Source organism: Megalobrama amblycephala, linkage group LG2 (assembly GCF_018812025.1).
Source record: "Megalobrama amblycephala isolate DHTTF-2021 linkage group LG2, ASM1881202v1, whole genome shotgun sequence".
Lineage (NCBI taxonomy): Eukaryota > Metazoa > Chordata > Actinopteri > Cypriniformes > Xenocyprididae > Megalobrama > Megalobrama amblycephala.
Genome location: NC_063045.1, coordinates 29380105 through 29395127, shown reverse-complemented (window position 1 = coordinate 29395127; position 15023 = coordinate 29380105). Strand labels below are relative to the sequence as shown.

Genomic DNA, 15023 nt, shown 5'->3' with positions numbered 1-15023 from the left:
TTAATCCCCGCTTTTGCAAGTGGCCTTTGTGGCCTCAGTGTATGTAATCTGTATGAAAATGCATATAGGCACGTCCACTACTGCAGAGATGACGAGTCAGCATCGTCAACTTCATCACTACAGACGAAAATACAGAAAACACTAGTTTATCAATTAATTATTAAAATGTTCAAGCAATCTCCTTGCTGTTTTTCCCCAGCACTTTTATAATCATTATTTCTGCCGGTGCACTGTGGCAAGATTTATGCATGAGCTTGAGCGCTGATTAGGCTATGTAGGTATTAAAGGCTCATCATTTTTATTTATATGGTTTATATGGACGTCACGTCAGTTACGCTTTTCGTAATACGGAAGGAGTTTTTAATATAACTCAGATTGTGTTCATTAGAAAGAAGAAAATCATATACACCTAGGATGGCTTGAGGGTGAGTAAAGCTTTGGGTAATTTTCATTTTAAAGTGAACTAATCCTTTAATTGACTGGCATTACGAAATGCTATTTTCTATAATTCCAGCAAAATACAGTTACTGTGATGTAAAATAAGACTTGGGGTACATTTACAAACCCGATTCCAAAAATGTTGGGACACTGTACAGATTGTGAAATAAAAAAGGAATCCAATAATTTACAAATCTCATAAACTTACATTTTATTCTCAATAGAACATAGATAACATATCAAATGTTGAAAGTGAGACATTTTGAAATGTCATGCCAAATATTGGCTCATTTTGGATTTCATGAGAGCTACACATTCCAAAAAAGTTGGGACAGATAGCAATAAGAGGCCAGAAAAGTTAAATGTACATATAAGGAACAGCTGGAGGACCAATTTGCAACTTATTAGGTCAGTTGGCAACATGATTGGGTATAAAAAGAGCCTCTCAGAGTGGCAGTGTCTCTCAGAGGTCAAGATGGGCAGAGTATCACCAATTCCCCCAATGCTGCGGTGAAAAATAGTGGAGCAATATCAGAAAGGAGTTTCTCAGAGAAAAATTGCAAAGAGTTTGAAGTTATCACCATCTACAGTGCATAATATCATCCAAAGATTCAGAGAATCTGGAACAATCTCTGTGCGTAAGGGTCAAGGCCGGAAAACCATACTGGATGCCCGTGATCTTCGGGCCCTTAGATGGCACTGCATCACATACAGGATTGCTACTGTAATGGAAATCACAACATGGGCTCAGGAATACTTCCAGAAAACATTGTCGGTGAACACAATCCACCGTGCCATTCGTCGTTGCCGGCTAAAACTCTATAGGTCAAAAAAGAAGCCATATCTAAACATGATCCAGAAGCGCAGGTGTTTTCTCTGGGCCAAGGCTCATTTAAAATGGACTGTGGCAAAGTGCAAAACTGTTCTGTGGTCAGACGAATCAAAATTTGAAGTTCTTTTTGGAAAACTGGGACACCATGTCATCCGGACTAAAGAGGACAAGGACAACCCAAGTTGTTATCAGCGCTCAGTTCAGAAGCCTGCATCTCTGATGGTATGGGGTGTGTGTGGCATGGGCAGCTTACACATCTGGAAAGGCACCATCAATGCTGAAAGGTATATCCAAGTTCTAGAACAACATATGCTCCCATCCAGACGTCGTCTCTTTCAGGGAAGACCTTGCATTTTCCAACATGACAATGCCAGACCACATACTGCATCAATTACAACATCATGGCTGCGTAGAAGAAGGATCCAGGTACTGAAATGGCCAGCCTGCAGTCCAGATCTTTCACCCATAGAAAACATTTGGCGCATCATAAAGAGGAAGATGCGACAAAGAAGCCCTAAGACAGTTGAGCAACTAGAAGTCTGTATTAGACAAGAATGGGACAACATTCCTATTCCTAAACTTGAGCAACTTGTCTCCTCAGTCCCCAGACGTTTGCAGACTGTTATAAAAAGAAGAGGGGATGCCACACGGTGGTAAACATGGCCTTGTCCCAACTTTTTTGAGATGTGTTGATGCCATGAAATTTAAAATCAACCTATTTTTCCCTTAAAATGATACATTTTCTCAGTTTAAACATTTGATATGTCATCTGTTGTATTCTGAATAAAATATTGAAATTTGAAACTTCCACATCATTGCATTCTGTTTTTATTCATAATTTGTACAGTGTCCCAACTTTTTTGGAATCGGGTTTGTACATGACGACAATGTACTAAAAATGTAAAAGTTTTTCCATTGCGTTTTTCGCATACAGGCAACAACAGTGTCAAAACAATCCCCATTCACACAAATCTGTGAAAACAACTAAACCGCTGTATTTTTCATGCAAGGCCAGTAGTTGGCGATGTCACTTTGTAAAGAAACATTACGTGCCTATAAACTGCACAAGTAATACACAATGCGCTAGGCTTGCTGCGATAGTTGTCACCGGTGTTCAGCCACAACACTGGTTACGCCACTTGCTCACCATGGCAACGCCCCCACCGTCTTTTTTATTTTTTTTTTTTTTTTTTTTTTTTTTTTTTTTGGGTAATAAAAAAAATCATTCCGCTCAGTTAGAAAACACACTACAATTAAAAGCTGAACGCATCTGATCAATGCAGCGTGAGCCAAACGAGAGTCGCAGCACAGACCAGAAGCAGAAGTCAGATTTGATTAATGTTGGATATGATAACAGTATCGTTTTCAAAAACTTGCACTTTGAAACCCATTTTCGAAAGATCCTGTCATGGATGCTATACCGCATGTAAAAGAGTCTCCTTGATCTGAACTTCCCCTCTGGCTCAAACTGTTCTTTTTGTGAACATCCCGTCATAGAGGAATCCGCTCAAAGGACCCGTCTATATCTGTAAATGTCTGTGCCGAGAACAACACAGCCTTTCACTGCAGTACAAATGGACTGAAACATTTTTCTGTGTGTTTAAGAATTAATAATTTGTTTGTGCTTTTTAGATCACAGGGAGCTCAAGCTTTCAGTGTTTTGATTTGCCTTGTACAAAGAAGGCACTGTGTTGAAGCGTTAGGGAGCAGCAGGGTTGGGAATGATAGGGAAAAAAATTCAACACTGTATCTATCCTGTGCCTGTCATTACCACTGTATCCTATCTGTAAATAATGTTTTTATTTAGGCTCACATCCTGCTGAATGTGTTGGTATATACTGTCCCAGTCATTTCCAGGCACACATGCTGACTAATCCTGACTAATCATCGAGCAGCTGTTCAGGAATGTCAGTCTATCTCTGTCAAGCTGTTTTCTCCTTCCTGTGACTGGAAACTGATTTATATCCACAGTGCTGTCTGTATGGTTTTGTAAGGTATAATCAAACACTTTTGAATTATAAAACTTTGTTTCTATTGGATCCCGTTAGTGAGTCTTTTTGTCCCTCATGAGATCCAGCTTCCCGTTTGACAGATATTTGGGATCTGTATACGTTTTGGCAGTAGTGACTTTTTTCCTCTAACCAAAGAGACTGAACCCTGCTTCTGGAGATCTGCCTCAATCTAGAGAAAAGATTCATCTCTGTTCCAACACACCTGCCTTTTATTAGTCGCTGTTGAGTAGAGTTTAAGGTAACACTTCACAATAAGGTTCCATTTGTTAACATTAGTTAACATGAACTAACAATACCTAAAAACACTTCTAAAGCATTATTAATCTTAGTAAATTTTAAAATCAACATTAACACTATTAAAATCAAATGTTGTGTCTTGTTAATATTATTTAATGGATCTGGGAAGGCTTTCCACAAGATTTCTGAGTGTTTGCATTGTCTAAAATGTCATTAAGGCCTAACCCCTGAAACAGCCATTATCTCTCCTCCATCAAACTTTACAGTTGTCACAGTATAGTCAGGCAGGTAACGTTCTCCTGGCATCCGCCAAATCCAGACTCGCCCATCAGACTGCCAAACAGAGCAGAGAAGTGATGATTCATCACTCCACTGATCCAGAGTCCACTGCTTATCTTATGATACGATACTGCTTATCAATCCAGTACTTTAACGGTATTCTCATCGGTTCTTTTTGTTGTTATTTTATTAAAAATATGTTAGAATACTTTTGTCCATATAGTGTATATACATCCCCAATAGTAACTTCTAGTGTAGCTAACTACTTGTTTTTATAGTTTGACTGTAGTTTAACTTTTTTTTTTTTTTTTTTTCTCAGAACATGTGGTCCCACCAGTATGTTCTGAAATCCAGATCAGATTAAACTCCTTGCCCCTATTTATAAAATGACAGACAACAGGGCCAGCTGGGTGCATGTTTTTATGTGAGCCCCAATACTTTTGATAATGTCCCATATGCAACACGAATAGTACTGTTTTTTTTCCATATGCTATTATATTTGTCATCACCCACATGTATTTTTCCTTAAAAGCTTGTGTCGTAGTTTCAGATGTGACGTCTGTGCTGCAGTTGTTTGTGATGGCAGGGGAAGGGCTGCCACAGCCATAATTGCTGTTAGATAAGATCAAAGGGATGGTCAAGGCAGTCGAGGAAAGCTTAGATGGAGTTTTATTATTGTGATAAACAACAACAGTACTGATACAATTTTCTGCAGATATTATTTTCATGCTATTGATTTCTTGCTGAGATATGTATTTGCTTTAGCACTATGCTCCAAAATTCAAACACTGAATAAGCCTAGAAGGATTCAAGAACAAGTTTTAAGATTTTTTATTTTTATTTTAACATTGAAGATTTCAATCAGTGTAGTATGTTAAATAATTTCAGTATGTTAACTAATATGTTAATTTTGTTAGAAGGTCCATGGGTGTGACTACTACAATTACTTTATTTTATTTTTTTATTGTATCCTAAGAAATATATTTAAATTTTGTGTATGGAAAACACCAAAAACAAGTCGGATGGAACAGCACTATGCAACCAAACTACACAGTATGGAGCAAAGGAGTAAAATGATTAATAAAGAAATAGGAATAAATAAATATTAATAGAATATTTGGGTCAAGACAAATGTTTAAAAAATTAGTTTAAAGTTCCCGTGTGGTGAAAATCAAGTTTTTTAATGTTGTTTATATGTCCATGTGGTGTTTTTAATTTGCTTTAGTTTAAGACAACCATGCGCAAATTGCTGAGTGTTTTCTTTTTAAAACAGCAATTATCTAAAGACATTTGTAAAAAATACAGTTTGAAATCGCTGGTGACTGTGACATCACAAATTACCTTGTAACCAATCACGTCAATGTGCCAGCGGGCTTTAGCTTATCATTTCCTCTGAAGTAGGAAAGTCTCAAGAAGATTTTTAAATGCTCACAGTTTTTATTATATTTCTTACTGTGGTATTGTAATTTCAGGGATGAAAAAAATTACAGACATAAATGAAATGCGGGACACTACTTGAGTCTTGCGGGACAAAGCTCCTAATTTCGGGACTGGTGGTCACCTTATTAACAATGCGCGCTCTGAAGCAGGAAAGTCTCAAGAAGCCAGGTTATCCCGGTGTGTTTTTCTGTTGATGTAAAAAAAAAAAAAATCCGGTGTATGATGTATATTACTATGTTATAATGAAATTATATGCCTTTCTCCACTGACGTTCTAAGGATACTGATTTTTAGTAGACAGCTGTCCGAATCGTGAATGTGAACATGGTTTGTGTAGCATTATCAAACGGCTGCTAATAACGTGTTGCTAATGTAGTCAAGCAAAAGGCTAATCATATTAATTACCGTTATGTGTCCGACGCTGTAAAGAGCGATACCACTGTGCAGCGTTTACCTCAGTAAGTTGACCGAGTGGATCTCTGAGCTCGAGCGAGTGGAGGCAGGGCTAATTAGCATATTCATAGATCCCTATATAATAAATGAAGCAAAGGTGTAGTTGCATTTTAAGCTATTTTAAGGCATGAAGAATTTTTTTTCACAGGAAAAAATGTTTAAAAGTGTCAAAGATGAGTTTTAAGGGACTTTTAAACTTTTAAACTTGTGGGCCAAGTTCTTAAAAATGAACTCTTTATATCTGTTGATTTTATAGGGTTTTGATCAAATTTTATATAATTTTCAATAGGTTTACATTTTATTTAATAATTTAATTTTAAAATATCATGTGATGGTGCCATCAATAAGAACTAATACAATATTTTACACTGACTATGTAGACATCTTAAATAACAAATATTTTTCAACATTTTTAGACAGTTTCTCCACGAGACATGTTCCTGATTATTCTATGGCCTGGTTTCACAGACAGGACTTGGGCCTTAGTTCAGTTAGGGTATTTAAGTAGCTTTTATAGAAAATCATTACTGGTGTGAATCTTGAGAGAAATCAATGGCCCTGACATATTTAATATGTCAGGGCAAGTTGCTTTCAGTTAAAACAACTCAAACATGCATTTTAGTCTAAGACTAGCATAAGCCTTGTCTTTGAAACTGGGGATAAAAGACCTAATGACCTTCTGCCAGGGTCCTCTGTGTGATATTTTCTATTTTCTTTTTGTTTTGTGTTTCTTCTCTTTGAATGAATTGATCCTCACATATTGATGCAATATGTTGACAATTGTAATGTATTACTACTATTGGTTGCGTTCGGTGTCTTAGTTTTATTATAGGTTTTTAATATTTTGAATTAGCTTTTCTCTTTATAGTTTTTATGTTAAATGTTTAATTTTAGTCATTTCATTATGTACTTTTGTCATTTATGTACTTTTGACTTTTAATTGAAAGGACCCACACCTGTGCTATAAGGTGCTGGTGCCACAATCTGTACAATTTAGCAGCCCCAGTGCCTCCACTTTCAGTTGTTAGTCTGGAGCCCTAGATAGTTTCTAAATTTTTCTGTTAACTGATAGAGGCTGCAAATATGTTGTCATAGCTCTGCGCCTGCATACAGGAAGGAAGGAGATGTTTCCTACCATGTGTTTTCAATTCGTCATGGTGCAGAGCAGAAGGCTAGAATTACCATCAGCACATGTTTGCTCATTGTTTGTCAAAAAGACAGGAACGTGTCAACGTGTCTTAAACATCCTTTTTCTGACCTCTTCAGTGTCCTGTACTTCCTAATCCACAGCCTTTGAGGAAGTAAAGTAGAACCTTTTATCTAGAGCAATAGATGATGCAGCATGTACAATTCATATATGCTGGTGTAGTTTGCACTATTTGGGTCTCAGTGGGGGGAACAGAATCGGGAAATCTTTAAACACAAACTTATGCTACCTGCATCAGCACCATAGCTCAATGTATACGAGCACATACACTCTGTTAGCACACACATTCTAAATAGAGTTGCCTGTTTGGCCTCCATGTTTGTCACTGTGCTGTGGCCACTGTGTGTATCTTTACATACAAAATTAAAATGATTTCCTAGTGTTCATGGACTAACTTTTTAAAAGATCACACTCTTTGTCTCCATCCACAGGCCAGAAGACACTGCAGCACAGTGGGGATGTGCTTGAGACCCAGGTGATAGTTAACCCATCTCATGATTTGGTTTGTTCAGAAGTAAGTGTCTAAGTGCTTTGTGTTGTGTGCAACACACTAATATCACACACTTAGCATAACTAGTTGGGCTGGTAATACAAAATTTAGCAACATTGTGAATATCGCTTTGATGTTAATGATCTTTAAACAGTGAGAAAACATGCCCTGATAACACTCAATTTTTACTGTTTTAGTAAATTGAACTTATTTCTAAGTGGCATTTCAACTTGTTTGGTTTCAAAAGATGAGTGCACTGATTAAGAAAATTAAGGGGGAAATTAAGCCATTTAAGAGAAGAGATATACAAATGGAATAGCATCGAAATACTGGTAAACTCTTCGTTAAAAATATCCTATGCTTTAATTTTCTTAAATCCCTCCCAGTTCTAGCTGGTGCTATTCTAGAGGATGTTTGAAACATTTTGTGTTTCTAGCACTTCTCATGCTATTTCTATCATTAAGACAAATTGCTTGTTGTATTTGTTAATCACTTTGGATAAACTTGTCTGCTTAGTGAATAGATTTTTTAAGCTAAATTACCCAACCCTAAATCAAAGACAGATTAATGTTTGCTTTTGTGATCTAAATGATTTCCTTGTGTTTAAACTGTTAAATATTGGTTTTGTTGTACTATTCCACACATGTACCCTCAGTTCCTGTCCACTGTTCTCTGTCCCTTGCAGTTCTTTCCTGATAAATGTATGAAAGCTATTTGGCTGGTGTTTACCCAATGTTAGACCATATAAACACAGGGAGATGTTGACACATTTCTTGAAGTACCTTGTTGAATTATATTTGCTCTTGCTATTTGCCATCCAGAGCAACAGCCAAGTGTCTTCTTTCAAAGCCTCTTAGTAGGTAGGGTCTTGATTTGGGGGCTTAATAGTTTGTACAGTTTAACATAAGCTTGCTTATACTCTCTAATAATATTTGATAACACTTTAGGGTTCAATTCTCACTATTAACCAGTTGCTTATTAGCATGTACATTACTAGGATATTGGCTCTTTATTTGTACTTGTAAAGCATGTATTAATGCCTTATTCTGCATGAACATATTCTACATCCCTTATTTTTAGATTTGAGGCAAAAGTTGTAGTTAATAGTGAGAATTGGACCCTAATTTAAAGCGTGACTTTATTATTTAAATTAATATTAATTTTAATGCTGGTCTTTATTTTCATAGGTTCGTCGGCTCATTTCGGATACGTCTCTTCATAAGCTGCTAATTCTTGCTGGACAGTGTGTTGAAGATACTGGAGACCTTGTGTTACAAATCGGGTCTTTTTCACTAAATGACTTCATTCAGATATTTACAGATGAAGAGGTCAGTCAACTGTTTGTCTGTCAAATAAGTTGGTTAAGTAATTTTACTCTTTATATTCAAATATTCAAAAACATATTAAAGTTTGTTACCTCTAATTAATATACTGTGTTCTAATAGAAAGTTTCTTTTCCCTGACACAGATTGGAGATCTTCTGAGCTCTGCAGACCCTACTCAGAAAGCCAGCCTCACTCTGAGCTGTCCTAAATCTGGGATGTGGAAAAATTCTCCGTTAGAAAAGCATAATTTGCAAGATTATATAGAAATTAAAACCAACCCTCCATTAGTGCTACCAGAGATGGAGGGCCTTCAGGAGTTCACAGAGTATCTGTCAGAGTCTCTTGAACCTCAGTTGCCTTTTGATCTCCTTGTGCCACCCAGTACAGTTGGCTTCCTGAAACTGTCTCGTCCCTGCTGCTATGTGTTTCCTGGAGGAAGAGGTGACTCTGCCTTCTTTGCTGTGAATGGTTTCAATGTTTTGGTCAATGGGGGTTCTGATCCTCGGTCATGTTTTTGGAAACTGGTGAGACATCTAGACCGAGTTGACTCCATATTGCTCACCCATGTTGGTGTGGATAATCTACCTGGTATAAACAGCCTACTTCACAGAAAAGTGGCTGAACAAGAAGAGGAGGAGTCTGCTGCAGTGCAGAGCAATGAAGACTGGCAGAAGAATCTGATATCTCCAGAAATAGGGGTTGTATTTTTCAATGCTTCAGAAAGACTCAAATCATTGCAGAGTGACCCCAGGGTCTTTCGAAGTTGTGATCAAGTTGCCCTAGCATTACAGCATTTAGAAAGGTTGTCAATTTGTCCAGAACGGCTGAGTCGCTCTGCAGGGCCAACTATCGAGCCAGTGATTCTTTTCCAGAAGATGGGTGTAGGTCGACTAGATCTTTATGTACTCAATCCAGTCAAAGGTAGCAAAGAACTAGAAGCTTTCTTGCAAACTTGGCCTGCTAGCACTCCAAATAAAAAAATCTCAGAAGTCCCTCTAGACTGTATGGTTTCCATATGTGCGCTGTTGGTATGGCATCCAGCTAATCCTCGGGAAAAGATCATTCGGGTTCTGTTTCCTGGGTGCACTCCAGAATCCAAGATATTTGAAGGTTTAGAGAGACTAAAGCATCTAGAGTTTCTCAAACACCCAGTAATTAGTTTGAAGGACCTTGAAGCTTCAAAGTTTGATAAACAGCCAAAACATGCTGACAGCAAGGAAAGTCTTAAGAGTATTTCCAAAGAATCTCGACCTGGAAGTGCCTCACTCAAAGACAAGGTAAGCAAAGTAGATTTGAAAAAGCAAGACACTAAAACAAAGACCAAATCCACTAATGACACGGTTCCAAAAGAGGGGAAAGAGGCTGAGGAAAAAGCAAAGTCAAAAGATGATGTGAAACAAAGACCATCTAAGCCTGAAAAGCAAGTGACTAAGAAAGAACCTGCTAAAGATGAAAAGAGGGAAGTTAGGAAGAAAGAGGAACGGCCAGCGACAAGTATTGCAAAGAAAGATGAGAATGTAGAGAAAAAGAAAGAACCCTTGAAAAAAGATCTCAGTGCAAAGCCCAAGAAAGATATTAAACCTGATGTGAAGAAGGAGATTAAGAAAGAGGTCAAACCAGAAGACAAAAAAACTACCAAAACTCTTGGTAAGGATATTAAGAAAGCCACTGGAAATACGCCAGGCAATGCAGAGTCTAGAAAGTCAGTTGGCAAGAATGGCTCACTAAAGAAAGATTTGATGGTCCCTAAAAAGGATCCTTTAACCAAAGGGAAGCCTAAGCCAGACAAAAAGGAGCCTGATAATCTGAAATCCTCAAGTGAAGTAAGTGCAGACCGGTCAAAGACATCTACACCTGAGGACATTGCTGCACAATTGGAAAAGTTGAGAATGGAGAATGAACATGGGCAATTGCAGGATGTTGAAGGCAATCATGTAAGCTCAAGAACTGAATGTGCGTCTGGCAACAATGACGTGCAGGTGAATGGCTCTAACAAAGGTACTGACGAAAGTCCAGAGAAGTTTCGAAGTATGGATGGTAACCCTGGCTCAGACATTGCTGTTGGACCCCCCTCCCCACTTGCACAGACTCCAAAGAGTGAGAGAAGTGTTAATTTTGATCTCACTCCAACAGAGCTTGATGGATGCCCCAAAGAGGACGCCTGTACAAGCTCGGACGAAAAAACCCTTGAGTTAGTTTCTCCCACAGACTCTGGGAAGAACAGTTCTGTGCATACTCATTACTCTCAATCCCCTGACCATGTTTCTCAGGTGTCTGGCGAAGATTGTAAGGCAGGTATCAGGACATCTGGTCTCGGTTTTGAAGACAGTCAGATGGAATTCTGTAAGAACTCGATGACAGGTTGGTCTAGAAGCAATATCGAAAACAGCTCCATATCATCACAAGATAGACAATCAAGCTTTCTCTCCTCTACTTCACTTAAAGATACTCTACCTGATGCCTCTCCCAGCCTCACTTCCTTTCCTGCGGAAGTTGGCTCTCCACACTCCACTGAAGTAGATGATTCGTTATCTGTTTCCTTCGAACAAGTGCCTGTTTGTCATTCACAGGAGGAAATTAGTAATTTGACATACACTAATGGACATTTAGCAGACCGTGACCCAAAAACAGATATGTCTTTAGCTTTAAAAACTTCTCATAATAGTCACCACACATATGATGAATCAGAGAATCACCTCTTTGGACCACAGAGTGACATCCTTCCACATGATGTCGATCTATGTCTGGTTTCACCTTGTGAGTTTAAGCATCACAAATCTCTAGAGAACCAGCAGGGACAGTCCTCTGAGGCTGCTGCCCCAAGTCCTGACCTCTGTCAAGAGCCAGTTAGACAGTGCAGTAGTAGTGATCATCAGTCATTGGAAGCTCAGGAGACGACGTCCTCTGTCAGTGTCTCTCTCATTTCGGTTTCCGATTCTGATGCGCCACCAGCCACTGAAGAGTGTCCCTCCATTACTGAGGACTTAGACTCTGATGAGGAAACTAGTGACATCTTTCCACCCCACCATCCTCATGACCATCCTAGCAGCCATTTGTTACACAATTCCCAGAATGTCTCTGAAGACCCTCCACCTGCCCCAATGAAGGATTTACCACCGCTGCCACCCCAGCCTGGTGCCTGCATGGCTGACCCAGAGGCTGATGGTCAGGGTAGGTCTTCCAAGAATGTAACGTCAAAGACCAAAAAAATGGCAACTGTGTCTTCAAAGACTGCGTCGGCAAACATAACACAAAGTGTGAAGACAAAGACTAGTGCTCAGGTGTCTGCCAGTGGAACTATTCGGGCAACGTCAAGTCTGGACACCAGGCCTGCATCCCGCAATGTTATTAGCGGATCTAGACCAGCACTTTCAAAGTCCTCATCCAGTGAGTGCTCATGGTTTCTTCCAGAAATATTTGAATTGTACATGTATTCAGTTTTATACTGCAAATGGCTAATAAAGTGAACTGAACTGTATTGGGGATGGGGCAGGACATTTGACTAGTCCAGGGATTCTCAACTCTGGCCCTTAAGGTCAACTTTCCTGCAGAGTTCAGCTTCAACCTTAATCAAACACACCTGAACAAGCTAATAAAGGTCTTCAGGATTACTAGAAAGTTGCAGGTAGATGATTTTGATCAAGGTTGGAGCTAAACTCTCCAAGAAAGTGGATCTTGAGGGCCAGAGTTGAGGAACCCATGGATTATTCATTTAGTGAGGGTTTTTAGTGAGGGATGAATTTTTGTCTGAGAGGATTTTAGCACGCTAACAATAACCCTTGGATTCTCTAATAGGTTGTCTCTCTAAATTCATGTTCTGAAAAGTGCCACTGCTGCAACCATATAGTAATAAATGTGCTTTTAAGTCCAAATGTGCATAATGTTATTGCCTCTCTTTGCAGGTTCTGTCAGTGTAGTCTATTTGGACTTGGCATATTTGCCCTCTGGCTCAGCAGCTTCCACTGTCGATGTGGAGTTTTTCCGGCGCCTTCGTTCATCCTGCTATATAATTAGTGGAGATGAGCCGCACAAGAAAACAGTCATGAGGTTTATTCTTGACTCTCTTTTAGAGGGCAAAGCATCCTGGCCAGATGTGCAGGTAAGTAGATGTTTTATTTATGCATCGCCTTTCCCAAGCTCAATGCGCTTTGCAAAAGGTGTAGAACATATAGCAGGATTACACAAAAAAGCAGAACCTTCTGAATAATCTCTAGCCTCGTTTGTCCAGTTGCATTGATGTTTTAAAGGAATAGTTCACCCGGAAATGGAAAGTTTTGACAAAGTTTACTCTGCCTCATTGTGTTGGGTCTCTGCACAGGTTGATAGTCACACAAAAGACAGACAGCTACTTGACTTTTAATAATTGTTTAATAGTTTTTCCATTCACTTACAGGTGACTTTGATCCCCACCTTTGATTCACTGACTATGCACAACTGGTACCAGGAGACCCATGAACGGCAGCGAGATCTATCAATCACAGTACTTGGGAGCAACAGCACTGTAGCCATGCAGGATGAGACCTTCCCAGCATGCAAAGTGGAGTTTTAAAAAATTTAAAGACACCTGAAGAATCACACCCCTGCCTGTCACTAGAGCACTTGTGTTCACTCTCAAAATAATGTGCAAAATTATGTCTCAATTTCTTCACACATTTTACCTTGAGCAGCAGGATGAAGGATTTCAGTTCTGTTCAACAATGATTTTATAATCTGTAATTTAACATCTACACTTGCTGCTTATTAAAGTGTAATTGATTCCGTGTGAATAGGGTAGACAATATTGCCATTTCTTTTTTATGGATATTTTTAGCAGTTTGGTTATATTATTTTATATATTCATTGCATATTGTGGATATCTAGCATGTTGAGTACCAGCTCATGGTTTTACATTACATATGTACACATTTTGCACAGTTTAGATGCCTCTTCGAAAACTATGGTAGAATAGTTAGATATTCAGGTTAACACTTGATATGTCTGTAATTGGCAGATGTATCCCAGCGCTTGACTGTACAGATCCTGCTCAAAATGATGCACAGCTCTGTGTGTGTGTGTGTGTCTGTGTGTGTGTGTCTGTGTGTGTGTCTGTGTGTGTGTCTGTGTGTGTGTGTCTGTGTGTGTGTCTGTGTGTGTGTCTGTGTGTGTGTCTGTGTGTGTGTGTGTGTCTGTGTCTGTCAGTGGGGCCTTTAATAAGTTTAACAAGCTGTACTGCTTCTATAAACATTTCACGGATACTAGTACTGTAATTTGTACCAAATTACAGATTTTTTTTTTTTTTTTTTTTGTCCCACTTGTCTTCTTTTGGAAGAGGCATGTTATTTATATATACAAAGATGAATGCCTTATTGTTCTTCCATCATCAACAAACACTAAAGCAGCATGTAATTTGAATCGTAGATACTTTTTGCTGATCACCCTGAATTTTTGAATGTCATGTAGTAGACCGCTCAACTAATGTGCACATTGTCACAGCAATGGCTGCTATACTTTCTGAAAAATAAAACTTTTTCATTTTGGTCTGGTGCAGCCATTTCCATAAAACATTTTCTTCTTTGTTTGGTCCTTTATAAAACCATTTGTGGAACAGTTGATGCGTTACATTTTCAAATTTGCACTTTTTTTCCTTTCTGAGCCAATAAAACGATTTTTATAAGGTACAAGTACTATGTTTTAGATTTTTTTTTTCCTTACAAGGAGAAATCTGCCAAAACAAAAACAAATAGCAAGTATGCGTTAATGTCACTAATAATATTTCAGTACGGAATTCCATAATGTAAATGTATTTTCAAATGTCAAATAAAGTTGATAAATTAAGAATGACAGTATGTTGTTGTTATTGTTTAAAATCCTCCAGAAAATTTTGACAAACACAAAGTTTAATCTTTCAATTGTTGCAAATTAAAAATACAAATGTGGATCTTGCTGGTAATAATGAGAGTCATATCAGATTGCACCTGAATGATTATATTCATCCACCATGGCATTTACATGCCATTATATGAACTTAAAAGAATACCATGGTACATGATCAGATACCATATTTTATTACTGTGCCAAGAAAATGGGGTGGGGGTGTATATCACTATTCAGATGTGTTCATTCCTACTTCTGTTATGAGATATATATATATATATATATATATATATATATATATATATATATATAGTATTGACAAGAATACAAAAATGAATCTTTATGTTAGAATTAACATCTTTAAATGCAGCTTAATGAAAATATATACATGATTTATGTCTCTTATTAAACGGAATGTTCTGTTCTAAATGCTGATTGGTCAATGCATCGTTTCGGTC

The 15023-nt window shown here is 38.2% G+C and overlaps 1 protein-coding gene across 1 annotated transcript in view; it reads left to right on the top strand.

Moving 5' to 3' along the window:
* The window catches only part of map1sa (microtubule-associated protein 1Sa), a 31060-nt gene extending 16531 nt beyond the window's left edge, over positions 1–14529 (top strand). The window contains exons 3-7 of the mRNA XM_048169605.1: positions 7329–7411; positions 8575–8715; positions 8856–12099; positions 12615–12811; positions 13106–14529. Coding sequence (XP_048025562.1) covers positions 7329–7411; positions 8575–8715; positions 8856–12099; positions 12615–12811; positions 13106–13261 — 3821 coding nt within the window. The 3' untranslated portion in view covers positions 13262–14529. The remainder of the gene's footprint in view (positions 1–7328; positions 7412–8574; positions 8716–8855; positions 12100–12614; positions 12812–13105) is intronic.
* Positions 14530–15023: the final 494 nt, after the last annotated feature.